We start from the raw sequence: 27,987 nt of genomic DNA on the forward strand, positions 1-27,987 counted from the left end.
CTTTTCATTTTTAGTTTAATATTAACTTTCTTTTAATTGAGTGTTCAACCCCTGTACCACGCTAATTTTAATTATATTAGATCCTAAATTTACACTCCACTCTTTCTAATTATAACTTAATCGTTTGTTTGTAAAATGGCCTAATTCACAACGATCTAAACAGTTTTAAAAATTCTCTGGTTCTTTGGTTCTCTAGTTCTCTGGTTCTCTAGTTCTTTGTTCTTCAGTTCTCTAGCTCTCTAGCTTTCCATCTTTCTAGCTCTCTAGTTCTCTAGTTCTCTAGTTCTCTGGTTCGGTTCTCTTGTTCTCTGGTTCTCTGGTTCTCTGGTTCTCTGGTTCTCTGGTTCTCTGGTTCTCTAGTTCTCTAGTTCTGTAGTTCTCTAGTTCTCTAGTTCTCTAGTTCTCTAGTTCNAAATAAAATTGTGCTTGATCCGGATCCGTGGATCCGCATTTTTTCCGGATCCGGATCCAGAGAGCCAAAATAATGCGGATCCAGCGGATCCGGATCCAGATCCTAAGCACTGATTTTTCTTAAATGTACGGATTGCAGGGATTTTTTTCGAAAATTGTACTGATTGTACGGATTTTTTTCGAAAATTGTACGGATTTCTTCTGAAAATGTACGGATTTTTGTACGGAATTTTTCAAAAAAGTTTTGGCCACCCTGCATTTGAAAGGAAAAGTCTAAATTTAATCAAATTTAACCAGCCTCAGACAAATACCTTTTCAGTAACGTCAGGGGGCTCCCTGTGACCCCCCCCCCACCCCAGCTTAATAGGGTTAAGCAAGAGTATAACACCAAGATTGTTTCTTGGAGGATTTTTTTACATAAAAATATTAAATGTAAAAATATATTACTAAGATGATCTTAAGATAACGGAACAAAGCTGAAAACTTTAGAATGGTTGATATCGAGATTAATATGTGATCCTCTCTTTTTTTCAATCTCGAGACTAACCTAATCTTGTAACTTTTATCCTGAAAAGTGTATACAATTCAACCAATCAGAGTCGCTTATATGAAGCCGATAAATTTGAAATTTTGCGCGCCATTTGAGATAATATACAGAAATGGGGGAACTCTCTGATTTAGAAAAATCGGTTTTTGATTTTTCTTATATCCAAGAAAGAACGGTTTGTCCATTGGATACTCAGATTATATAATCGGGTTTAAGGATATATAATTCTAAAAGTTTTCAGCTCAAGTCATATAAGACCAAAAATTTTATGTTATAAAACCCTTTTCACTGTTAAAGGGACTGAGTAATTATATTTAAAAGTTCCATCTGAAGAGGAGCTTTTCTGAATCACAACTAAATCCTTTAAACCTTTGTTAAATTGACGGTCTTAAGTGCATTAAATCCGCAATATTCAAATTTTAAGAGGAAACTTAAAATAAACCATCTTGAATTTTAACTGCGAGTTTTCCTTTGAAATTCTTGCGGATTTATGCACTGAAGATTAAAATGTATCTCCGTACACGTTGGACAGGCAGGATGTCAGATGGGAAATGCCTGCTGGGAACTCTACTGCCTGGAGCATGGTCTTCAGCCTGATGGTTTAATGCCCTCAGATAAGAGTGCTGCTGGTGGTGATGATAGCTTCAGCACTTTCTTCTCTGAGACTGGATCTGGAAAACATGTTCCAAGGTAAATTTAGTTAACATCCCACCACCCTCTCCTTATCTCAAATGTATCTAAAAATATTTAACCAAATATTATTTTGGAAATGCAATAAGTTGAATCCGGTTCATGTTCAAAATGCAATAAACATTGAGTGTATAACAAAGGGACTTGACTGCCGCACAGCATTAAATAGGCCATAAACTAATCAAACCAATTTTGTTAAACTGAATCTTATTTATGTTGTGAATATCAGTTTTATAAGAAATAATGCTTCACGGTTTAATTTTAAATTGAAAAGCATATTTTTAATGCTGTTGAAACTTGCTTACAATCAAATCAAGACCTCCTTTAAGAACCACATCCACTTTTTTTCAGCAATTTATAATGTTCTTATTAGGCACGTACCTGCTGAAAACATTTATAAAAATCTGAAAAGTATTGCAAATTAATTATTCTTTTTGGGACTGTTTTTTCAAACTTAAATTGAGGAAATAAATTTATTACCAGGACAATTGTCTTTACTCTGGCTTGACGTTTATTGGAAAATTTTTGTTTTAACCTTCTGATGTAACTAGGGCTGTGTTTATTGACCTGGAGCCGACTGTTATTGATGAGATAAGAACTGGAACTTATCGTCAACTATTCCACCCTGAACAGATGGTGACTGGTAAGGAAGATGCTGCCAACAACTACGCTAGAGGTCACTACACTGTTGGCAAGGAGATTGTTGATCTTGTTCTTGACAGAATCAGGAAGTTGGCAGATCAATGCACTGGTCTCCAGGGATTCTTGATCTTCCACTCCTTCGGTGGAGGAACTGGATCAGGGTTCACATCTCTTCTCATGGAGAGATTATCTGTTGATTATGGAAAGAAGTCTAAGCTAGAGTTCTGTATCTACCCTGCTCCACAGGTATAGGTCCATTCTACTTTAAGGGACGGTTAACGTGATTTCAAGTGCTCCTCCTTAGAAGAGATAAGTTTTCAATTAATAATGATTCCCTTATGTTTTAATATTTTAATTGAGAGAATATAATTTTCTTTCTGATTATCCGATAAAGAGGAGAAAGAAAGCAATCTGAATGTTATTTGGGCCACTTAAAGGGAAAGACCGGCAATGTATGTATACTAACCGAAAATGTAGTATTGTGGAGAAATGTCTTAGGATCAGGGTGGCCAAAATGTATGGATTGTACGGATTTTTTTGTAACCCTGAAATTGTACAGATTTTAATCCTGGAAATACAGTTTTTTTTTAAATTTTCACTAAGGGGATGGTGGAGTTGGCACATTTTTGGTTCAAATCTTCCAACTTTTTGGGTGCACGCCTAATTAGTGATCGAAATTCCTAAAATAAAATAAAATTGAATTTTAATGACCTCAAATGACCTCTAATGACCTCCACAAATAGAATATATTTCAACTATGGCTTAATGCATATCAAACGAAAGCTAGGAACCCCAGGAATACAGTTGCAGCAACGAATCCAGTGTTTGACCTTCTAATGACCTCTAACGACCTCTAATGATCTAAATGACCTCCAAAAATGAAAATATTTTAACAATGGCTTTCTGCATATCAATTAAAAGCTAGGAACCCCAGGAATACAGAGGCAGCAACTAATCCAGTGTTTGACCTTCTAATGACCATCTAATGACCATCTAATGACCTCTAATCTGGGTTCCTAGCTTTCGTTCGATATGTAAAGCCAAAGTTAAAACATAGTCATTTTTGGAGGGTTAGGTCATTAGAGGTCGTTAGAGGTCAGTAGAACGTCAAACACTGGATTCGTTGCTGCAACTGTATTCCTGGGATTCCTAGCTTTCGTTTGATATGCATAAAGCCATAGTTAAAACATTTTCATTTTTGGAGGTCATTTAGGTCATTAGAGGTCGTAAGAGGTCATTAGANTCAGGTATGTTGGAGAAGGTATGGAGGAGGGTGAGTTCTCTGAAGCTAGGGAGGATATGGCTGCCCTGGAGAAGGATTATGAAGAGGTTGGAATGGATTCCAATGATGCCGAGGACGGAGAAGGAGATGAATATTGATTTTAATGTTTTTTATTTAGTGCCAATTCTTCGCCAAATTACGCCAACATTTTTATATTAAAAATGTATGCAGGCTTCTATTTTATATATTCTTAAATCTTTAATTTCAGAAGAAGCTTTTGATCCTAAATCGCCAAGCTACTTTTGAAACTTTATCAAAATGAGGGAATGTATCTCCGTACACGTTGGACAGGCAGGATGTCAGATGGGAAATGCTTGCTGGGAACTCTACTGCCTGGAGCATGGTCTTCAGCCTGATGGTATGATGCCGTCAGACAAGAGTGTTGCTGGTGGTGATGACAGTTTCAGTACGTTCTTTGCTGAAACTGGTGCTGGAAAACATGTCCCCAGGTATACTTTTGCTCTCAGCGAAGAGTTTGATACAAAGCTTCACGTTTGAAAATTAAAGTTTGTTTTTTGAAGAAAGTCATCAGATATTTATAATTAACAAAACGTCGAATCCGAAATTTTTTGAGTTTTTTAATGCAGTTAAAATTTAAATATTTTTTATTGGCTCATCGGCCTTTTTTTGCTTTATGAAATTTTGTTTTTCGGAGAAAGTTATCAAGTATTTATAATTAACTAAACGTTTAATCCAAATTTTTTTCTAGTCTTTTAATGCAGTAGTAACTAAAATATCTTAATTACTCATTGGCCTTTTTATTGTTTATATGAAACCTATTACATTTTTTTCTAGCTAAAATTTGCATAACTTTTATTGAACATTTTTTTATTTTAACTTTCATTTGGAGTTTTACTGCTTTAATATCGTTCTAACACTCTAATTCCAGCCTTGTAAAAAAATGTTGAACTAACTGAGTTCTGATAATGTATTTGAATTTATCTGAATTTGGAACTTATTTTTTGTGCTTGTGAATCTCGATCAAGCATTCCTCTTGAAGACGAATAAATGTAAGTTATCAATATTCTATGGTGGTAATTTCCAGCAGGGGTAATTTAATGATATCAAGCTTTCTCCTCAAATTTCAAATATTCATGTTGAAGATCAGACGTCGCGTTTAAGATAAATCCACACTACATTTCCGACCTTTGATTTTATAATGTTAGTACTTAAAAGGAAATCTTAGTAATTCTCTTCATACTTAAACTGATGACGATATTTCCATGAATCTATTTCACTCTAGGTTTTTGAATGTTTTAATTAGCCTTACCAGCTTAGCTCAGTGGAATGTATCTTTTCTGTTTCTTACACAAAAGCTTGAATGATAAACGACTTTTTTACTTATGTCGTTTCATTATCGCTCATGTTCAGTTGTCCATTATTTAGATTAATTTTCGATTAATAATATATTATGCGTAGGAAGAAAGTGTAATAATCAAAATTATTGTTATAATATTGAAAGAAAAACCGTGGAATAATTTTGATTATTCACCGAANCGCTGCTATTGCCACAATCAAGACCAAGAGGAGCATTCAGTTTGTGGATTGGTGTCCCACAGGGTTCAAAGTTGGAATCAACTATCAGCCTCCTACTGTTATTCCTGGAGGTGATCTTGCCAAGGTGCAGAGAGCTGTGTGCATGTTGTCCAACACCACAGCTATTGCTGAGGCCTGGGCTAGACTAGACCACAAGTTTGATCTGATGTACGCTAAGAGAGCTTTCGTCCATTGGTAAGGACCTTTTTAACAGGACCTTGTTAATGGCAAGTTCAGTGTTTTGAAAAAGCGGGATTTTATACTGCATGGTTGACTTCATACTTACCGTAATTGATCCTATTAAGAAATTTAAATTAGGTCAAACTTAAGAAATTTCAGTGAACATTCACTATCTACAAAACAATCGTAAGTGTTTCTGTGGTAAATCATTAAAAAAGAAAATGGTTAATGTTAAAGATTTCCTATTGCATAATCTTAATCAGGATCCTGGTCCGTTTGTATATTGGAGAGATAAATCTCAAAATTTTATCAAACTTTGTTAGATTAAGCACTCCACTGGCAATATCTAGTTATCATACTTTTTCGTGGTTAGCTTGTGGGGAACGTCATAAGTTTTAACGTGAAACGTATCTGAAAAATACAAATCAATAATTATTTTGTTCAGGTATGTTGGAGAAGGTATGGAGGAGGGTGAGTTCTCTGAAGCTAGAGAGGATATGGCTGCCCTGGAGAAGGATTATGAAGAGGTTGGAATGGATTCCAATGATGCCGAGGAGGGAGAAGGGGATGAATACTGATACTTCAATTATTTTCTTATGTGCCAAGCTTTGCTTTTATCTTGAACATTTTGCCTTAAAATTACTGGTGAATGAGTCTATATACTCAATAAGATTAAGATGTTAATTTTTATCATTTCAGAATCTTAAAAACGTACTGATAAAATGAGGGAATGTATCTCTGTACACGTTGGACAGGCAGGATGTCAGATGGGAAATGCTTGCTGGGAACTCTACTGCCTGGAGCATGGTCTTCAACCTGATGGCATGCTCCCCCCTGATATGAGTGTTGCCAAGGGAGATGATAGTTTCAGTACTTTCTTCTCAGAGACTGGAGCAGGGAAACATGTTCCAAGGTAGGAATTAAGATATTTGCTCTAGAAAGCAAGATTAGTTAGATTGGATTACTTGTAAGAGAGTAGGAGTTAGAGTGGTTAATATAATAACGCAGCTTTAAAGGTTCTTGAGGGTTCTGTCTTGTACAAAATAAGGCAATTAAGATAATTTAAATGCTATTATTTTTGAAAAATTTTGTATCCTCCTACTTATACTTTTTATATTTAAACTGAAACAATTCCGTTTTTGGTTTTCTGCTTTGTTCTTGGACTGGATTGGCTATTTTACAGTTTCTTCTTAATTCTAAATTACATTTCTTTCTTTTTTAAACAAACTTCTTTTGATCAATTACTATGTAAACATAATTATTGTACAATGTTTATCTACAAGATAAATTGAAAAAAAATAATGAATATCTTTGTCATTTGTTAGTTACTGTTATATTTCAGGGCTGTATTCATTGATCTGGAACCTACCGTTATTGATGAGATTAGAACTGGAACGTATAGACAGCTGTTTCATCCCGAGCAGCTTGTTACAGGAAGGTTTGACGGAGCCTTGAATGTTGATCTGAATGAGTTTCAGACTAACTTGGTTCCATATCCAAGAATCCACTTCCCTCTGGTAACCTATGCTCCAATTATCTCTGCTGAGAAGGCTTATCATGAGAGCTTGTCTGTAGCTGAGATTACCAATGCATGCTTTGAACCTGCAAACTCCATGGTCAAGTGTGATCCAAGGCACGGAAAGTACATGGCATGCTGCATGCTGTACAGAGGAGACGTGGTCCCTAAAGATGTCAACGCTGCTATTGCCACAATCAAGACCAAGAGGAGCATTCAGTTTGTGGATTGGTGTCCCACAGGGTTCAAAGTTGGAATCAACTATCAGCCTCCTACTGTTATTCCAGGAGCTGATCTTGCCAAGGTGCAAAGAGCTGTGTGCATGTTGTCCAACACTACAGCTATAGCTGAGGCCTGGGCTAGACTAGACCACAAGTTTGATCTGATGTACGCTAAGAGAGCTTTCGTCCATTGGTAAGTTGTTTATAAATCCTTTTTTTGTAAAATTGAAATTAAAATTTTTAAGGTATGTTGGAGAAGGTATGGAGGAGGGTGAGTTCTCTGAAGCTAGGGAGGATATGGCTGCCCTGGAGAAGGATTATGAAGAGGTTGGAATGGATTCCAATGATGCCGAGGAGGGAGAAGGAGATGAATACTGAAAAATCAACCTGGTGTCAACGTCATTTTTAGTCTTTCATTGAAAGTGATCATTTTTACAAAGATTTTATTCTATTTTGATTTAAAAATTTAATTTCATCCATATTTCAGAGTTTAATCTAGATGCTAGGATGAGTAGTAGGGTCCCCTTGGAAACTCCAGTTGTTGCCAAGGAAATACCAGATGTTATCACGGATCCTAGCACCAAGAGAACTTATGAGAGGGGAAAGTTTCTCGGAAAGGTAAAAGAAAAAGATATTATGTATCTTATATATTCCAGGGTTGTTTAATTTATAAAATATTTAAGATTTGGGTGAAAATGAAATTGGGCACATGATGTAAGGTTTTCTAGGCCCTTATTAATATTTTCCCAAATTCAATTTGAACTTTGCTATTACATCATAGAAACAACTATTTTGCATTATAAATATACCTTGTCTATTTCCTTCCTGACTATATCAGTTCTTAGTGTACAGCATACACACATATACATACTGAATTCGACACTCAGGTTTTAAGCAGTGTTCAGGATCCATTTAATTTTGATGTGGATCCAGATCCTGGATCCGCACTGGAATAGAATGGATCCGGATCCAGGTCATTTCTTTACTTGATTTACTGAATTTTTTCAACAAAAAATAAATTTTAATTTTTTGTTTGTTTATTTTCGCATATTTTTATCCTAAAATTATTCAGAAATGAGGAAATTTTTATAATCTCTCTTTTCTTTCAAAAGTTCAGATTTGGGTTTAAGGAGTAAAAAAGTTTTGTTTGCAGTTTTTGGTTGATATTTTACCATTTGGATCCGGATCCGTAGATCAGCATATTATCCGGATCCAGCCAAAATCTTGCGGATCCAACGGATCTGGATTTTAAGCTGGTTTAAGTAAGATTTTCTTTGTCAAGGGTGGATTCGCTAAATGCTATGAGCTGAAGGATAAAGCTACAGGAGAGATAGTAGCGGGGAAGATAGTTCCCAAATCAATGCTCACTAAAGCTCACCAGAAAGAAAAGATGGCTCAGGTAAAACTAGTAAACTTATTATTATTGTTTAAAGATTATCATGTTACTTGGACCAGGAAATCAGACTACATATATTTATGTTGTAATTTAAAGTTATCAATTCACTGTTTTCAGGAAATCCGACTTATGTATGTCGTAATTTAAGGTTATTATGTTACATGTATTAATGTTTTGTTTTAAGGTTATTATTGCTGGGACCAGGAAATCATTTCACAGTTTCAGGAAATCCGAATCATTTCACCGTTTCAGGAAATCCGACTACATGTATTTATGTTGTATTTAACGTTATCATTTCACGGTTTTCAGGAAATCCGACTACATGTATTTATGTTTTGTTTTAAGGTTATCATTACTGGGACCAGGAAATCCGACTACATGTATTTACGTTGTATTTCAAGGTTATCATGTTACATTTTCAGGAAATCCGACTACACAAGATTGTGAGACATTCCTATATAGTTAAGCTTTTCTCATATTTTGAAGATTCAAATTTTGTGTAAGTAGCTTTTACTTTATCTATTATTTATCTGTTATTTTAACTCATAATTTTCCTGTTGAGCTTAGAACTTGTTGATTTAAATTGTAAGTCTTCTGTTTAAGACTGTTTTCATCTTGATTTATATATGTCATTGATCAAGTTACTGGATTAATCTTTAGATATGCGATTGTAAAGTTGTATCTGGATTGATCTTGATTTAGATATGCGGTTGATCAAGCTCATTTCAGCAAATTTTAAAGTAAAAAATCTCGTCAAAATAAAGTTGGATTAACTTATTTTCTGCATTCTAAATAATATTAGGTTGATTGTTGATTCAATTGACGATCAAAATTCATTCATAATTTTTCGAGAGTGTTGATTTTTGCTAAATAATGAGTTTTATAAAAAGCTGAAACAAAGAAACCCATCCCTATGAAGACTAAATGCCATAATTATAGATTTTAAATTTTGAATGTGTATTTATCCTGTTTCTTCTCTCATTCTCATCCTAATTTGCTTGTTTTTCCTCTCATTCTCATCCTTATTTACTTGTTTCTCCTCCCATGCTCATACAAATTTACTTGTTTCTCCTCTCATTCTCGTCCTAATTTACTTGTTTCTCCTCTCATTCTCATCCTAATTTACTTGTTTCTCCTCTCATGCTCATCCTAATTTACTTGTTTCTCCTCATTCTCATCCTGATTTACTTGTTTCTCCTCTCATTCTCGTCCTAATTTACTTGTTTCTCCTCTCATGCTCATCTTAATTTACTTGTTTCTCCTCTCATTCTCGTCCTAATTTACTTGTTTCTCCTCTCATGCTCATCTTAATTTACTTGTTTCTCCTCTCATTCTCATCCTAATTTACTTTTTTCTCATCTCATTCTCCTCCTAATTTACTAGTTTCTCATCTCATTCTCATCCTAATTTACTTGTTTCTCCTCTCATTCTCATCCTAATTTACTTATTTCTCCTCTCATGCTCATCCTAATTTAATTGTTTTCTCTTATTCTCGTCCTAATTTACTTGTTTCTCCTCTCATGCTCATCCTAATTTAATTGTTTTCTCTCATTCTCGTCCTAATTTACTTGTATCTCCTCTCATGCTCATCTTAACTTACTTGTTTCTCCTCTCATTCTCATCCTAATTTTTTTGTTTTATTCTTTTTAATGTACGGTTTGTACGGACTTTTTTCAATAACATGTACGGATTTTTTCTGAAAATGTACGGATTTTTTCAAAAAACTTTTGGCCACCCTGCTATTGATCACGATGTAACTGGTCTAATCTTCTAATTATTTCTTAATTTTTTGTGAATTATCAAGTTGTGACTGGATCAATCTTGATTTAGATATGTGATCCTGGAGCTGTGCAGAAAGAAATCTTTGATGGAACTCCACAAACGTCGACAAGCTATCACCGAACCTGAAACCAGATATTTTATGAGACAGGTCTGTCTATTATTTTATATGATGTCGTGCTGAGGATCCTTTAATTTAGTTAGATCTGGATTCTATATCCGTCGTCTATGAAAATTATTCCTAAAGAAACTGGATACGAAATTTCCGTTTTTATCCAAATTCTTGCTAGTACAAGATTCTTAAGAATAATATCATTTTGGTTCTTTTCAGTCCTGGGATTTAAGTATTTCATTAGTAATTCCTAAAAATTTGGGTGTTAAAATTATTTTATTAAGATGCTGTTGGGTTGTCAATATCTTCATGAGAACAAGATCATTCATCGTGATCTAAAGCTCGGCAACGTGTTCCTAAATGATGATCTGGAGATTAAGATCGGAGATTTCGGTTTGGCAACTAAGGTGGATTTTGAGGGAGAAAGGAAGAAAACTCTGTGCGGAACACCTAACTACATAGCTCCAGAGGTAAGATGGATTTGGATTTGGATTTGGATTTGGATTTGGATTTGGATTTGGATTTGGATTTGGATTTGGATTTGGATTTGGATTTGGATTTGGAGAAATGTTACTGTGTCATTTGTGATTTAAGATTGATTTTAAATTGATACAAACCCGTATCCTGGATTTTCTTAATCATGTGTTTTGTTCTCCCAAAATTGGTTTTTGTAATATATTTGTAATTGGTTAACGCTTTAAATTTTGAGAAAAATCCGGGATATGGATTGTTTTGAAAGTTTTACTCGAATAATAAAATGAAATTGATGTCTGTTTAGGTTCTAGGCAAGAAAGGACACAGCTACGAGGTAGATGTTTGGTCCCTGGGGTGTATTCTCTACACATTACTAGTTGGGAAACCACCATTCGAGACACAGTCCCTCAAGGATACATACAGTAGGTCAGTACATCGGTTGTATTTACTTCACTTTTGGTGGCAACGAATTTTTTCATGTTATTGGGTCTGATTATTTAAATTTTTGCAGACACTTTGATCACGTTACAAAACTTGCTAATGAAGTTTATTGAATAATTAAAATAATTACCGGTTTTCGGTTTCTGTTGAAATGACTACTAGATTTTTTATGTACCCGGTTTAGATTTTTGTTTAAGAGTTTATTTTATTTGATCTTTCAAGATATTTTGCAAGATTAAATTGTTGTAAATTTCTAGATAAATAATTAATGTTTCAGGATAAAAAGGAACGAGTACCATATTCCGTCTAAGATTGGTCCTCTAGCTAGAAACCTTATTGCCAAACTACTCCAGAATGATCCTATGAAGAGACCATCTGTTACGGAGATATTAAAGGTAAATAGTTTTAAAACATATTTTGTCTTATATTACACATCTTTGCAAATTTTCCTTCTTTTACTGAAAATAATTGACGAGGCTCAGCCTTGACCTGTTTATATTTGATGTTTGGTTGCTTTCTTAAGTTCTCTGATTAGAACAAATACATCTTAACGTTCTTCGTGATGGGTTTTAACGACTGTTTATTTGATTTTTATTGAACATATGAATTTGTGTTCAGGATGATTTTATGACAATGGGATACCTACCATGCCGTCTACCACAGTCCTGCCTCTCCATGGCGCCAAGGTTCGACAACAAGTTGAACGCCAGCTTGATAGCCAGGAAGAACCCGCTCTCCGAGTACAACAGGATATCAGAATCCTCTAGCAGTACAGGAGAGGTATATATTCAGCTTTACATAAGTTTCTTACATAACTGGGAATTTTAGCATAGTTTAAAAACTTTGTTCTTAAATTTTCCAACGTATTTCTTACTCCCCGGCAACGTATTTCTTACTCCCCGGATAGGTGAACCCTCAAAGGATGTGACTTCAGAGACGACTGTACGGAATTTTCTGATTTCTTATATTCATGGTTCTCTGCACCTAAACTTGTTTCGCTCTGTCAAATCAGAAATTTATTTTAATTAACTTCTTTTTAGAAAAAGGACGGAGTTAAGGGAGGATTGAGTGGACCCTCTGACTGTCATCTAGGTGAAAACCACGCTATGCTCAGAAAGCTGGTAGAGAGTAAACCTGGATCCAGGGTTCAAGCTCAGGAGGAGGAGGCAGAGGATCCAATGGTGAGAAGAGTTTTCTGGGGGTTTTATAACTTTATACTTACTGAACACACTGTTCTAGAAAATTGAAAGATTAAAGTTCCAATGGTAAAACAATTGAAAGTCCGTTTGCTGGGATAGGGACTGAACTGCTAAATCATTGGGTTTGAGGGGGGGGGGGGGCAGAAGTTGTTGATCACTAAAATCATTTTCCGCATTTCTCTGATAAAGCCTCATTTATTGTAAAACTGTCAAGCTTCGTTAGTGGTTGATTCTTGATATAATTCTGAATATTTTCTTTTAGTGGTCGAGTCTTCATCTAATTATAAATGTTTTCAGTCTCAACCGTTGGTCTGGGTGTCTAAATGGGTCGATTATAGTGATAAATATGGCTTTGGATACAGGTAACAACCTTATTTAATCTCAGATCGGCTCTTTTAAATATTAAGTCTTCAGAAATATCTAATCCGTACCATTGTAGTACGACGGTTTTAAAAGACTCCTTTATGATATTTATGAAGAAAGCGTCTTTGGCGTTTTTCACGATTTAAGCAACTTTCAAATGCAAAATTCCGCTTTTGGATATTGAGCGAGTTCAGGTGTTCAAAAATTCTGACCTTGTTTCTTTAAAATAATTACTGTTTTGAAACGCGAAATTTACTTCAATTAACTGTTCAGTTTGAATGATGACAGTATAGGAGTTGTTTTCAATGATTTGACCAAACTTCTTCTTCTGGCAGATGGTCACAGCATTCACTACATCGATTACGACGGTAAGCGACACAGTGTAGATTTCTCATTTATTTCTATAAATGTAAATTTAGTCGTTAGAAACTTTTGACGTGAAGGGAAAATTACATTAACATTACATTAACATTACATAAACATTACATAAACATTACATTAACATTACATTAACATTACATTAACATTACATTAACATTACATTAACATTACATTAACATTACATTAACATTACATTAACATTACATTAACATTACATTAACCTCTAAATACGTTATTTGGTAGAAACTAAAATGGCTCACATTTGATGTGTGTGCTGGAACTTGGTGTTATAGCACTAAAAAAAGGTCGAGGCTGAAAACCTTAAGTTCATTTTGTTCTTGAACCTGCATTCCAAAACTTTGTTTTAATTAGATCTTCTGCCTTTGATTTAGTCTTTTGATGCTTTTATAATGAGACAGAGAAACAAATTTACAATTGCAGGGAATCATAAAGGAAACGGGCAATTAAAATTCCGTACAGTCTTCTCATATTTTGTGGATAACCCATAGTAATCTATATAATACCGATCTTTACTCATTGTTTTTTTTGCGTTTCACGGACAACGCCGGGCACCTTAGCTAGTTATTAATATATTACGAATTGAAAATATTTGATTGTTTAGGTGGAGAACATTATCATTCATTGACCGAATACCCTGAAACCATCGAGAAGAAAGTGAAACTTCTCAACTACTTCAGGTCAAAGATTTTAAGCTTATACTTTCTTCAACCCAACTTATCACTTTAGGTTTTAATCAACTATCTTTAAACAATTAACTTTTGTTTTTTAGGAACTATATGAAGGAACATCTACTCAAGGCCGGGGCTAATATGGAGGTTCGTCTTTTACTGCCAACAATGCACTTTTGTGTTCCGGGACCGAAATTAATGAAAATAGTGTTCAGTGCTTTTCTGATATTTTGAATCCTTATAAATCTTAAACCTTTGAAGGTAGTAGTTCAGAGAAGTAGTTTAAATTCATCAAGTTCGGTCCCGATATCGGTATCGTGAAGAAAACATTTAACTTAACTAGAAATTTTTTTGAAAATGTTATACCACATTTGTTATCAAGGGGATTTGAGTCTTTATGAATGGGATGAATTAAAATGTAGTCCCCATTTTGAACCGGCCGGACCCTGTATTAGATTTTATAAAATTAAATTACCAACAGCAGGGGAAATAACTCGTTAACTTAATTTTAAAAGACAGTTAGTCTATGATTAATTTTACAATCATCCCAACAGAGTTCAGGGGAAGTTAGTTCCAAAACTAACACTTGGCCCATTTCTAACACTTAGTGGTAAGTGGGTTTTGTCTCGAACGCGACAATGATTCAAATATAGGATATGTTCGAAAATGGTAAACCTGGCGATTGTCTTAAGTGGGTTTTAATATAAAAAGATCTTAATAATTTTGATCTAAGATAATAGTTAAAAATTCTAAATTGTTGTCCTTGTGATGCTTAATAAAATGTTGGTTATAGTTTTTACTCTTGACTTTAACTCTCAATATGGGCTGGGGTCCTAAACATCAGTCTTTCAATTTGTGCCCATTTCTAACACTCAGTATTAGAAATGGGCTAAGTGTAGTTTTGGAACTATAGTCTCCTGGAGTTACTTAAATATGCAATATGTATTTCTAGATCCGTGATGAAGATGTTTTGTCTCGAATTCCATCGTTGAAAACCTGGTTCCGAACCTCCAGAGCTGTTGTGATGCACCTCAGTAATGGAACAATTCAGATTAACTTCTTTAAGGTCAGATTTTTATTTCTTTACATCGAAAGGCAGCGAGTGCTCAGGATCCGGATCGGCGACATTTTGGCTTCCTGAGCTAAGGGTAAAAAAAATGAAAATTACAAAATTGTAACTCACTAGGGAAATACTCATCCTTCAACCTGACAACATTGTTTGGCAAATCTTGGATGATGGGTATTCTAAAGTGGGGCATGGCTTAAACTTGGCTGTGTGGCTGGGCGCTTCGGAAAAATTACAAAAATAGAAAAAAGTCAATTTATTATAGAGAAGGTCGGGCTGAAAAACCATGAATGGTGTGGACTTGAAACTCCAACCCACTACTGGAGCCCTAGGCCATCCCTGCAACTTCTGATTTGAAAGTATCGACAAAAAATTGCTCTCCAAACCAAACCTACTAACTAGATTTTGGTCCAAACTTGTTTGTTTTATATCCACATCAACACATTATGAATTTGGTGAACAAGTTAAATGTTTATCAACATGAGTTAGTAAATCTATGCGAGCTCAAAAAGTGGATATATTTCATACATAGAGAATACCGTCTTTCCTTATTTTGTAAAATAAAAAGTGTTTTCACCCTGTGTATGTCAACTAATCAAATTTGTCAATTCCTAAATTACTAAACCAAGCTATATAAGTTAATAATAATAATAATTGGTTAACGAAAGAGACTGGATTATTTCCAAGCATAGTGATTACATCGTTTTGTTTCTTGGGAAAAATATTTATTGTTATAATTTTCAGGATCACACAAAGATTATACTGTGCCCCCTGCTGGGAGCTGTCACATATATCGATGATACTCGGAGAAACCGAACCTTCAGATTTGATCTGTTGGAAAAGTACGGGTGTTCACAGGATATTGCTGCTAGATTGAACTACGCTTATGATAAGGTTTGTTTCATTTCATTTTTTTATTCGTTCTGAAGTAATTTATTTAAATATTGCCGGTATTTTTCTCCAATTTTTATAGATTTTTGTTGCTCAGAGTTGATAAGAATGGACTTTTTACTAAGCAGAGGATTTAACCAGAGTTCTCAATTGACTAAAAATATTCACAAAATTGTATTTAGATTGAAGCCATGATGAAGAGTAAAACCTCAACTGGTGCTCGGAAGAAATGATTTGTTTCCCGGGGGAAACTTGTCTATTACGCTTATATTCCCGTTACATATACGCTTAAACCTCAACTTGAAGGTAGTTTATGCGTCAAGTTGTATTATAAGTCAAGTCACACAGATTTATTCCAATATTTATACATAAACTAGCTCAAGCTGTTCTCAACCTTGGATTTCAGACTAGTATCAATACGATTAAATTTAGTACCTTAAATTTCTGTCGTAACTAATACGCTTCAACTTAAAATGAAAATTGTTCACATGAAAATATTTTACCTGTGCGACTGAAATAACTAACTCCTGAGTTGGAACCTTAGTCTTTTAAACCTCGGAGGATATTAATTTGTTTATCTGGAAGTGAAGTCATATTTTCCAAACCACGCTAAGCAACTGAGTTTCTCTTTAATTTCATCGATGTTACATTTATTCCTGACACTCGTTAAAAATAGTTGGCTATGAATTTTCAAAGTATTCTGAGTGGCATTTATTAGTGGATATTTTTTATTACACAATATGCAAAGACACCAATTGTTCGGAAACCTACTTCTTTCCTCTTTAGTAAATTTGTTGATCAACCCCCTAGTTAGTAAGGTTATATATATAAATAACATGCTGTTGTTAAAGCATTCTTAGCTTTCATCTGATCTCCTGTAGCCTGCTCCCCTTTAGGCCAGTATAGACTTGGTACTGTTGTTAGACACTTACCTACGGGCGCCCTTTCATACATTGTTTTTATGTAACTCCTAAAATGGTTGATCTCGGTATACTGTAACTTTAACATGCAGGAGTTATAGGTATCTATGTGAAAGTTGCATGCTAAAGCTAAGTGTCTGAACATTTTCTCATGTGCCCATGCAAACAACTTAAAGATAGTGTATACACAATGAACATATCCTGTTGCAATCCTGGATATTACTGAAACGTTATATTGACCCTAATGTTTTATCTATGTTATTTACCGTGAAATATATTAAGTACTTGATTACATTGGTTTTAAAAAGTAGAGACATGAGTGTGAACAATTCTGCTCTTACTATTTTATTTATTGATTATGGCAACCCTTAAATCACGAATAGAGTTTTAATTACTTGCCATAGCAATTATATATTATAGCCGTATTTCAAGAGTCAGGACTAATTATGAAGCTCATAATATCAGTAGTCTTTAATTCCTACAATTCGTATATCTTCCTTGCAATTCTTCTGGGCAAGAACGGTTGAAATGGTAATGTAGAGTAAGAATACTCAACTTAAAGTATGTATTGTAGTATTTTGCAAAGTTAACTGTCCCGGGTTATACTTGAAGTTAAGACTAGAGCGGTATAGTTGCATTCTAACCTCCAATCCTAGTTCTCTTGTCGTCCTGGCTTTCTCTCATTGGATACATTTAGTCCTGTCAACATTTAGTATACTACTTCAAGGGAACAGTGAAACCACTTAATAGCAATTATTATATTTTCTTTATATTGAATACAACTGCTTTTAGTTATTCACTGTTGGTTCACACGATTACTTGATAACATCAACTGACAACCTTGATGAAAGCAGTGTAAAAAGGATATTTAATTATGAACGTTTTTGTATGCCATTTAATGTTAGATTTCAACCGATTTCTACAGTTTTAAGAACTTCAAGGGATCAGTGAAACTAGAAATTATTACTATTTCTGCTCATCTGATTAACTTGATGATGTTTCATCTTCGTAGCACTAGTCTTTAAAAGTGACAGTCCCATTTAAAATATATTTAATTCTGAAGTTAGTGTGTTCTATTTTATGGTTAGTTCTACAGTAATATACAGATTCAAGGTGAATTTGAAATCAGGATTAATCCAATTTCTTAAAATTTAACCACATGTTTTATACAGTGACAAGAAACTGTGGATCATAAAGACTTATGTTATGATTTTTAATTGTCCAATTTAATTGACATAGCAAGATTATACGCGTAATTTCAAGTGTGATTTGTACAGGTACTCTTGAAAGCTTTGTCTGATTCACACAGGTATTCTTGAAAGCTTTGTCTGATTCACACAGGTATTCTTGAAAGCTTTGTCTGATTCACACAGGTACGCTTGAAAGCTTTGTCCGATTCACACAGGTACGCTTGAAAGCTTTGTCTGATTCACACAGGTACGCTTGAAAACTTTGTCTGATTCACACAGGTACTCTTGAAAGCTTTGTCTGATTCACACAAGTACTCTCGAAAGCTTTGTCCGATTCACACAGGTACGCTTGAAAGCTTTGTGTGATTCGCACAGGTACTCTTGAAAGCTTTGTCTGATTCACACAGGTACTCTTGAAAGCTTTGTCGGATTCACACAGGTACTCTTGAAAGCTTTCTCTGATTCACACAGGTACGCTGGAAAGCTTTGTCGGATTCACGCAGGTACTTTTGAAAGCTTTCTCTGATCCACACAGGTACTCTTGAAAGCTTTCTCTGATCCACACAGGTACTCTTGAAAGCTTTGTCTTAAGTGTGAATTATGCATTAAGGTTAACTTTGAGAAGTGATTATTTAATTTGTGGTTGTCGAGACTGCAGTAGATGCAGGTCATTTCATGAAGGGAACTGAATAGTGAACATGCTTGCCTCAAACACAAATTTTTTAATTTTTTAATCTCTACATTAGAAAATTAAAGTCTGTGGCAAGTGTTCAGTTTCTTTTGACTTAATGGGATCTTCCTCTTCTCTAGAAATTTCATAATTTTTAAAGATAAATTCTAATTAACTGTTTCAGTTAGGAAAATAATGTTTAAAAACAGTACTTGCACAGTACAAAGTACTTGCACAGTACAAAGTACTTGCACAGTACAAAGTACTTGCACAGTACAAAGTACTTGCACAGTACAAAGTACTTGCACAGTACTAAGTACTTGCACAGTACAAAATACTTGCACAGTACAAAGTACTTGCACAGTACAAAGTACTTGCACAGTAAAAATCGGGAATTAACTAATTAGTGGCGCAACTATGGTGGAGAGGTCAACCTGATACGGGACCTTTATACTTAGGGAATAAAATAGTTGCTTGACTATCAACTTATTTTGTGAGATGGGCCTGTGTACACTTCACACTTGCTGTCTTTTATATTGGACTATTTAATAACTTTAGTCTAACAGTCGTCTTCTATTCCATAGTTTTATAGGTCCTAAGTTTTCTGGTTATCACTGTATGATGACTAAACCAGGACCATTAGACACCAAGATCCAGAAATACACAATCAATACATGTAATAGTTTGAATTCACGTTTCGAAGCAAAATTTGATTTTTTTTCACTTTGTACTGTTAAGAAAATGTTCTTTCTGACCGTGAAAAAATGACAAATTAAAGCAGCTGGAATTTATTAAGTATATCCGTGAAACCTAAGTTTTTTCAGAAAAGTCTTGATAAAAAAAAAGTTGGGATAATCATTTTTCTCATGATTTTACTTAAAATTTCAAACTCTGCACCGACCTGTTCTCTAACGCACTTAAAAAGTTCTATTATGAGATTTCTTTTTGTATGTGTTATATATGATATGATGATGTGTTATAAGTATCTGTATGTTTCAATGTAAGGAATTTCATAGCTTAAATAAAATATTTTTTCAATTATCGCAAGACTCCGAAAAGTGATTCACGTTTTCTTCAAAAGTTGTTTAGTTAAGATTATCATGTTTCAGAAATGTTATTATTATTTTTGTTACTACTATGTATCGGATTGTGCACTGGTTCTGTAGTTCAAATAACAAGTTCAAATATAGATTCTATAACAGCTGAAAATAATCTGGTTCTTGTCAACTTCTATGCTGATTGGTGCAGGTGTTGAGTGCCTTTAGTTGGATTGTTTTGGGTCGTTTTTTGCCAATATTTTCTTTCATGGCCAAAGAGTAGGAAAATCAAATATTCAAAAAAAAATTTTATCTAAACATTTTCAATATTTAACTCGATGACGAAGTTTGACCCTATGACAGAAGATATATGCAACAAAAACGATGCAATAACTAACACGTGTTATAACTGTAACGATCATATTTAGATCGTATTTCCATTTTTTCTATAATAAAGATATTGCAAAGTTTAATAATAGCAAACTTTAACAGATAGTTTTGAAATCTTGAAAGTTTAATAAAAAAATTAATGATCTAAAACAATTGACAAAACTAGGTCTATAAGTGCAAGTACAGGTATCTATTTATACAAAGTTTTAATCTCTATTCGTCTGGTTGTTTGTCCAATCATAACTAAAGAACCCATAGACCGATTTGCATCAAATTTTGATTTGGGAACTCGGGAGCCCACGGGAATGTTCCTAGGTTGGTTTTGGGATTCTAAGTTGAATGGGTTTATGGGGAAAAACAGCTAAAATTATAATTTACGACAAAGAGCGGGTAAACGGTGGGACTAACTATGACTTTCCTGAGCCACGCTGGGTTCCCCAGCTAACACTCATTACACATTAAAATAGCAAAACAATTTTAAATTATGGTTGTCTAAACCAGTTCCAGGATATTATATGTTAATTCATTTGGTTTACAATCCCTTATATTTCGTCAATTTCTTGTCAATGTCTTTTAATACTAATTGTTATTCAAATTTCAAACTCCAACCTACTCCTATATCTAGGTATACTCCAACCTACTCCTATATCTAGGTATACTCCAGCCTACTCCTATATCTAGGTATACTCCAGCCTACTCCTATATCTAGGTATACTCCAGCCTACTCCAATATCTAGGTATACTCCAACCTACTCCTATATCTAGGTATACTCCAACCTACTCCTATATCTAGGTATACTCCAACCTACGCCTATATCTAGGTATACTCCAACCNGACTCCTTCAAGTCTACTCCTATATCTAGGCATACTCGAACCTACTCTTATATCTAGGTATACTCCAACCTATATCTAGGTATACTCCAGCCTATATCTAGGTATACTCCAGCCTCCTCATATATCTAGGTATACTCCAACCTACTCCTATATCTAGGTATACTCCAACCTACTCTTATATCTAGGTATACCCAACCTACTCTTATATCTAGGTACTCCAACCTTCTCCTATATCTAGGCAGGCTCCAACCTACTCCAATTCAAGGTATACTCCAGTTTGCTCCTATATCTAGGTACTCCAACCTACTCCTATATCTAGGTACTCCAACCTACTCCTAAACCTAGGTATCATCCTAACTACTATAATATGTAGGTATACTACAACTTTCTCCTATATCTAGGTAATCCAAACTACTCCTATGTAGGTACTCCAACCTACTCTAATATCTAGGTATACTACAACCTACTCCTATATCTAGGTATACTCCAGTCTACTCCTATATCTAGGTGTATTCCAACCTACTCTTATATCTAGGTATACTCCAAACTACTATAATATCTAGGTATACTACAACCTTCTCTTATGTCTAGGTACTGCAAACTACTCCTATATAGGTACTCAAACCTACTTTAATATCTAGGTATACTCCAACCTACTCCTATATCTAGGTATATTCCAACCTACTCCTATATCTAGGTATACTCTATCCTACTCCTATATCTAGGTATACTCCAACCTACTCCTATATCTAGGTATAATCCAACCTACTCCTATATCTAGGTATACTCCAACCTATTCCTATATCTAGGTATAATCCAACCTACTCCTATATCTAGGTACTCCAACCTACTGGTTCCTATCTGGGATGAGGCAGCAGTAAAGATTAAGACTGAGCTACCAGATGCTAAAGTTATAATGGGCAGGGTAAGATTAAAGTACAAATTTTACTTAATTCAAAATAAAAACAATCTTTTAAATCAAAATTGTAAAGTAAATTTGAAATTTTTAATAATTGGGTTTTAAAATACAATATTCCAGTTCACTGGCCCAATGCAAATTAAATATATGGCTTCATACTTTTAATATTAGTTGTTACATGTCGCTACCAAATTATATCATTACAAAGCAATAAGGTTTCAAAACATATTGTAAGATTTCAGTTTAAAATAAATAAAAACCTTTCGAACACATTTATTTCTCCTATTTTCTTCTCTACATATACTTCTAATTAAAAATATTTAGATAGATTGTGAGGTGGAGAAAGATCTGAGTACAAAATATAATATCAATAAATATCCTACACTCAGATATTTCGAAGTAAGATAAATATCCTACACATAGATATTTCAAGATAAGATAAATATCCTACACATAGATATTTCAAGGTAAGCTAAATATCCTACACATAGATATTTCAAGGTAAGATAAATATCCTACACATAGATATTTCAAGGTAAGATAAATATCCTACACTCAGATGTTTCAAGGTAAGATAAATATCCTACACTTAGATATTTCAAGGTAAGATAAATATCCTACACTCAGATAATTCAAGGTAATATAAATATCCTACACTCAAATATTTCGAGGTAAGATATATATTCTACTCTTAGATATTTCGATGTAAGATAAATATCCTACACATAGATATTTCAAGGTAAGATAAATATTCTACACTCAGATATTTCAAGGTAAGATAAATATCCTACACTCAGATATTGCGAGGTAAGATAAATATCCTACACTCAGATATTTCGAGGTAAAATATATATTCTACTCTTAGATATTTCGATGTAAGATAAATTTCCTACACATAGAATTTTGAGGTAAGATATTTGAATTTGCTATATAATGCGTAGTTTCCAAAGAAATACTGTTGTTAATGAACTAGGACTAAAACTCGTAAAAATATAAACGAAAACATCTAAAACAATTGTTGCAAAGAATCTCAGTAGTTTTTTCTAAGTTTTTGTCAGACATAAGGGTCCCCCTCTGTTGCAATTTTTTAATTGATGCCCCATACACAATAGATTGCTTAATTGCCGTCTTACCGATCCTCAGTTTAATGGTTCTCACACTGTTAACTCATAACTAGAGCTGCCACTTTCTCTTATATAGTTGACACTTTCTCTTATATAGTTGACACTTTGCATCACGACTTCTCACGTTTTAAATCTTTATTAATCTAGAATGGAGTTCTAGCGAAGAAAGAGTATCGAGGACAGAGATCGGCCGATGCTATCCTCGAGTTCGTCAAGAAGGAGATCGAGTCCCCTGTCAAGGGGTTCGTCAGTATTGACGATCTTGTCAGCCGGCTGGACGAAAAGAAGAGACATGTCATCGGGTACTTTAACAGCAAGGACTCAGAGTCCTTTAAGGCGTTTGAAAAAACGGCGCAAATTCTCAAAAACGATTGTGATTTTCTCGCAGCCGAAAAGGATACTTTTCTGGACGATTCTTTTAAGGGTCAAGGAGACACGATAAGTTTCCGACCGAGTCAAGTTCAGACGAATGACGAAGATGAAGCATTTTCTGGAGATATAAACGATTACAAATTATTATTTTAATGAATACTAACTAGAATGGGCTAGATCTAAGTGTATATCTCTAGTACGAGAAATAACGTTTAATAATGCTGAGGAACTGACTGAGGAAGGACTTCCCTTTCTTATACTCTTCCATCATGCCGGGGACTCAGAGTCTGTCAAGGAAAATAAAATCTAAATAATGTTTACTCTAATTTAAATCAAATCTAAGCATAATTTTTTTTTGACATGCAAAAATATTGTCTAATAAAATAATTTCAAGTTAAAATAGTGGTTTATTTTGTCAAATGGTGTCTAATCAAACTGTTTTCAAAATAAAATGTTGTCAAATTGAAATAATGTCTAATTAATTAAAATGTAGGTTAATGTCTAATCAAAATTGTGCATTTTTTAAATGGTTTAATGTCAATTTGACAAAAATAGTTTCGAATCAAAATGTTGTCTTTTAAATATTTTGTCTAATTATTATAGTGTCTAATTGAGAAAGTGTCGACATCCATTATTTATATTCGAATATTCGATTTTGTTTTGTCCAGAAATACAACGAGATAGTGAAGACCGAGCTGCAGCACGAGATACCCAACGTAAACTTCGTAACAGCCGACGGATTAATGTTCATGCATCCGCTCTCTCATCTAGGGAAGACGGTCGACGATCTTCCGTTGATCGCGATCGACTCCTTCAAGCACATGTACTTGTTCAAGGACAACTTCAAGGAAGCAGGAAAACCAGGTAAATTTTAGGGAATTCTGTTATTATTATTATTTCGGTTCTTTTTTGTTCCAGCAAGTTAGCAACCCAAACTAAAAGTATTAGTCTTTAAGTAATTTTATATCTTATTAACTTAATTGTGTATATCTTTTGTTGGTTTAATTTTTTGATGATTAGTAATATTAGAATTCAAAGTTTGAAATATGAAGGTCTACGACATCTGGTTGCAAAGATATAGAATTTTGTGGGAGGTATAGTCAGTTTCTGTAAGAAATTTTTGAAAAAGTGACGATTTTTTTACATTTCTGTTATTTTTGGTTAAAGGAACTGATTACACACACTCCAAACTCTAATTTTGTAACCTCTATATCTTAAGATATCTTTGCAACCTGTTATATTTAAAGTTTTGGCTATTTACTTTGCAGAATTCATAGTATGAAAAATTAAAAGTCCACAAAAAATACATTATTGCCGAAAACTGAGTTTGCTTTCCCAAAAAATCTATACATGTTTAAAAAGCTCATATTTTGCATTGCATGGCAAAAATTATATTCTGCGTTTTTAGGAAAAATGGCAAAATTTTTAGCCGATCTTCACAGCGGAAAGTTGCACAGGGAATACCATTATGGACCTGAACCTGATTCACAAGGTTAAAATACTTTTTAAAATCTAGTGTAACTAAAAAAATATTTAAGACCCAAATATTATTAAAATCTTTATTCGAGAATTTCAGTCTGCTGTGCAACCAGAATTAGTGGTTTTGAAGTATACAGATATACAGTTCTATATAAATTGTTGATCAAGTATCACTGAAATCCTGAATTTCTGTTAGACCACTTAATACTTAAAAAGATTTTTCATCTACTTAAAAATACGCATAATACAGTGCTAACAAGAAAACTGTGGAATAGGAAGACGACATTTAAGTAATACTGCAGTATAAGGGATGTTTCAAACAGTTTTATTCGTAACATATGAAGTCACTTATTTAGTGAAATGGGTCTGTTTACACTGCACAAATGCTGTGTCTCATGTTTATTTGACTTTTTAAAGTTATTACTTGTGTTTAAAAGTCGTCTTCTTACTCCAGAGTTTTCTAGTTATCACATTATCAAAATCTGAACCAATCTTACGACTAAAATATGTCACAACTTTCTATCTAAAGAACTAAAGCGTTTCTGTCAAAAAAGTTTAATTTTTCATAATTAGAGAAAACTAGATAAGGCTCGGAAAGGAATTTAGATCTTGTCATAAAGTCCAAAATTCTCATCTCTATTTCTCCTAATTTGACATTTTAATCATAGACTATTTGATCTAGCAGAATTTGAAATGTTAAATATCAAAGGTCTACAACATTGGGTTGCAAAGATATAGGAATAAGATCGAAAACCCGAGTTTGTGACAAAAACTCATTTCCTTTGAAGATTAGTTTTTATTTATTTTTTTTCGTTGAAATATTCTTTACTCACCCCTGGTCAGAAATAAATTGCATAAAGTTTAAAAACATCTGTTTTTAAAATTGTATGTTCAAAAGTTAATTAAATAAAAAATGCTTTGTTTTGAACAATAGACAATACAAATGTTTTAAATTTAGTTCAGGATTCAAAAATATAGATATCAAACCCAATTGGGTATTTTACCAAGTGGCAACTTCCCAAATGTGCAAAATGTGCAATTTTCGAAGCGGCAACTTCCCAAGTCTGTCCTAGCTGCAGTGCTCAGCCCACCCCCCCAGTCTGCGACGCTTGGCCTCCTAGCCCATCTTAGTTGCAGCGCTCGGCCCCCATTGCAGCCTGCAGCGGTCCAGAGGGTCTAACCTAACCTTTGGGAAGTTTTCGCTTGGGAAATTGCACATTTGGGAAGTTGCCATTTGGGAAATTGTCACTTGGGAAGTCGCCCTTGGGAAAACCCCTTTGTGAAAGTACCTTACACCGGTTTAAAAAAGGTTATTTACATTAAAGAGGGTTCAGAAGTAATTTCCAATGAACCTCCATTAAAAAAGTGGAATGTCCGATTCACAGCGGTACCTTTTCAACTTTTATCTGAGTAACAATAAGGGAGATATCGGTGTTTTCTAATCTGAAAGTGTTCAGTTCTGATAATTTTCTTATTTATCTCTGTTGCATAAAACCAAAGGTGATAATTACACGAAGCTACAAAAGAGAAAAATCTATAATGAGTAAACCTCGTTTATCTTTGATCCACAAAGGTTTAAAGAGTGCTGTTGTGAATATGCTATTCCTATCTAATTTGACAATTACACTATTTTTCAAGTGTTAATACTGTTTAAAACGTATGTTTATTATACAAAAGATGCTTCAATAAATCTATGAAAAAAAAAAGATTTGTAAAAAAATAAAAATGAAATCATGAAATTTTGCAGAGGAGGAGGGAGAGGAGGAAGAGGAAGAATCCAAAGAACTAGAAAGCAAAGAAGAAACAGAGGAAACAGAAAACAAATTTGCAAAAGAGGTCAAAACAGACGGGGAAGAGGACAAAAGAGAGGCTGATAAACAGGTTGGAGAAGAGGTTACGCAACCTCATATCCCTCGGGAGGTATCGGAGGATTCGGAGGAGTCTGAAGAAGAGGTTTCAACTGATCCTCCGGAGTCAGTTTTTGCCAAGCTTGGTCCTTCACCAAACCGTTATACATTGCTCAAGGATGAATTTTAATCTAGAATTTGACCGGGCTTTCAGAAATCCATTAACTAGTCATTCTAATCTTTCAAATCAGCGGCAAAAATTATTGCTCGAAAAATTATTGCTATGAATATTTTAGACTTAATTAACGCCATTCTTGCACTTTTACTTTTTTTCGAGAATAGGATTTCTAGCACCATCTTTCGAGCAATAATATCTGCAAATGTAACTTAGCTTTACATCAAAGCTTCACGAGTGATAATGTTATAAATATTTGTCCATTTTAATAATTGAATAACAAAATATCGGTGTAAAAAATCCTTATCAATATAGAAATCAAAATTTAAATTTATGCAGTGTATACTTTCTAATCTAAACTTAATCATATACTTTTTTAAAGTCACAATTATGTTCGAAAATTTATTTGTTGATATCTAATATTTAAAAAATTTGTATTTATTTTTTGCTATTTTTATTGCAACCTCCTCCTACTTAACAACCCCATTTCTTTACTGTCGTATGATCAATTCAATTCCTTCTTGCAATCGTTGTATTTTTATTGTTTTATGTTTTCCTTTTTCAAATATTTTTTTTTTCAAAAAATTTCCATTTTCTTGATTCTCTTGCTTTTGGAAACAATCTGTGATGAAGAATTTATCCTGTAAAATGTATAAGTAAATTATAAGTATTAAACTTTTTTTTTACTTTTGAGATTTTGACATGTTAACATTAATACTGTGATTCAAACCATTCCCATGTCCAAGAAAGAATATTTTCTGTGGTTTTTATTTACAAATATTTGAAGAAATTCAAAGAAAATATTTTTAAAACCCAGAATTATTTTGTAATGCCTTGTCTTTGGGTTTACTGTTAAGGTTTGCTTTAATATATCAAAAAAGTTGTCTGTTTTTGCTTTTTTGTTTTGTTTAAATCGTTAAGTATGTAATCATTCATTAATATATATTGTTATTTTGCTTAATATTTTCTCATTATGTGTTTACAGGTATCGTTTGAATAGATTTTTTTGATACAGTGGTAGGTGATTATATCAATACAATGAAGACAACTTTTTTATTTAAGTTTTGATTGTTAACTACCTTTTTTCGAATTAAAAGTTTACAAGTAATCGAAGAGAAGCTTTTCAAATTGACAGCTTCTCTTGACTTCTATGTTTGTCCATGCTGTTTAACAGCTTGATATAAATCAAAATTTAAATCGAAAGACGTCTATA

The 27,987-nt window shown here is 33.8% G+C and overlaps 4 protein-coding genes across 4 annotated transcripts; all 4 read left to right on the forward strand.

Moving 5' to 3' along the window:
- Window positions 1-1,449: 1,449 nt before the first annotated feature.
- Window positions 1,450-7,513, forward strand: LOC111703976 (tubulin alpha chain). Its single transcript, XM_023476079.1, has 9 exons — window positions 1,450-1,648; window positions 2,200-2,540; window positions 3,552-3,619; window positions 3,864-4,064; window positions 5,092-5,303; window positions 5,734-5,815; window positions 5,996-6,201; window positions 6,631-7,218; window positions 7,271-7,513. The coding sequence occupies exons 1-9, from the start codon at window positions 1,503-1,505 to the stop codon at window positions 7,401-7,403; spliced, it is 1,977 nt and encodes a 658-aa protein (XP_023331847.1). The 5' UTR covers window positions 1,450-1,502; the 3' UTR covers window positions 7,404-7,513.
- On the forward strand, window positions 3,540-5,989 carry LOC111703978 (tubulin alpha-1 chain). Its single transcript, XM_023476081.1, has 2 exons — window positions 3,540-4,021; window positions 5,734-5,989. The coding sequence occupies exons 1-2, from the start codon at window positions 3,831-3,833 to the stop codon at window positions 5,864-5,866; spliced, it is 324 nt and encodes a 107-aa protein (XP_023331849.1). The 5' UTR covers window positions 3,540-3,830; the 3' UTR covers window positions 5,867-5,989.
- Window positions 7,507-17,026, forward strand: LOC111703977 (serine/threonine-protein kinase PLK1). The gene is made up of 16 exons (XM_023476080.1): window positions 7,507-7,643; window positions 8,308-8,424; window positions 8,844-8,920; window positions 10,252-10,351; window positions 10,597-10,782; window positions 11,091-11,212; window positions 11,505-11,622; window positions 11,846-12,007; window positions 12,268-12,408; window positions 12,724-12,788; window positions 13,063-13,157; window positions 13,793-13,868; window positions 13,961-14,006; window positions 14,812-14,925; window positions 15,670-15,819; window positions 15,999-17,026. The coding sequence occupies exons 1-16, from the start codon at window positions 7,533-7,535 to the stop codon at window positions 16,047-16,049; spliced, it is 1,731 nt and encodes a 576-aa protein (XP_023331848.1). The 5' UTR covers window positions 7,507-7,532; the 3' UTR covers window positions 16,050-17,026.
- Window positions 17,027-19,640: 2,614 nt separating this feature from the next.
- On the forward strand, window positions 19,641-27,819 carry LOC111703982 (endoplasmic reticulum resident protein 44). Its single transcript, XM_023476085.1, has 8 exons — window positions 19,641-19,844; window positions 21,696-21,783; window positions 22,102-22,176; window positions 23,049-23,408; window positions 23,440-23,568; window positions 23,942-24,137; window positions 24,682-24,765; window positions 26,500-27,819. Exons 1-8 carry the CDS (start codon window positions 19,708-19,710, stop codon window positions 26,787-26,789), a joined length of 1,359 nt encoding a protein of 452 aa, XP_023331853.1. The 5' UTR covers window positions 19,641-19,707; the 3' UTR covers window positions 26,790-27,819.
- Window positions 27,820-27,987: the final 168 nt, after the last annotated feature.

The sequence above is a fragment of the Eurytemora carolleeae genome, unplaced genomic scaffold, assembly GCF_000591075.1.
Source record: "Eurytemora carolleeae unplaced genomic scaffold, Eaff_2.0 scaffold419, whole genome shotgun sequence".
In the NCBI taxonomy this organism is placed as follows: domain Eukaryota; kingdom Metazoa; phylum Arthropoda; class Copepoda; order Calanoida; family Temoridae; genus Eurytemora; species Eurytemora carolleeae.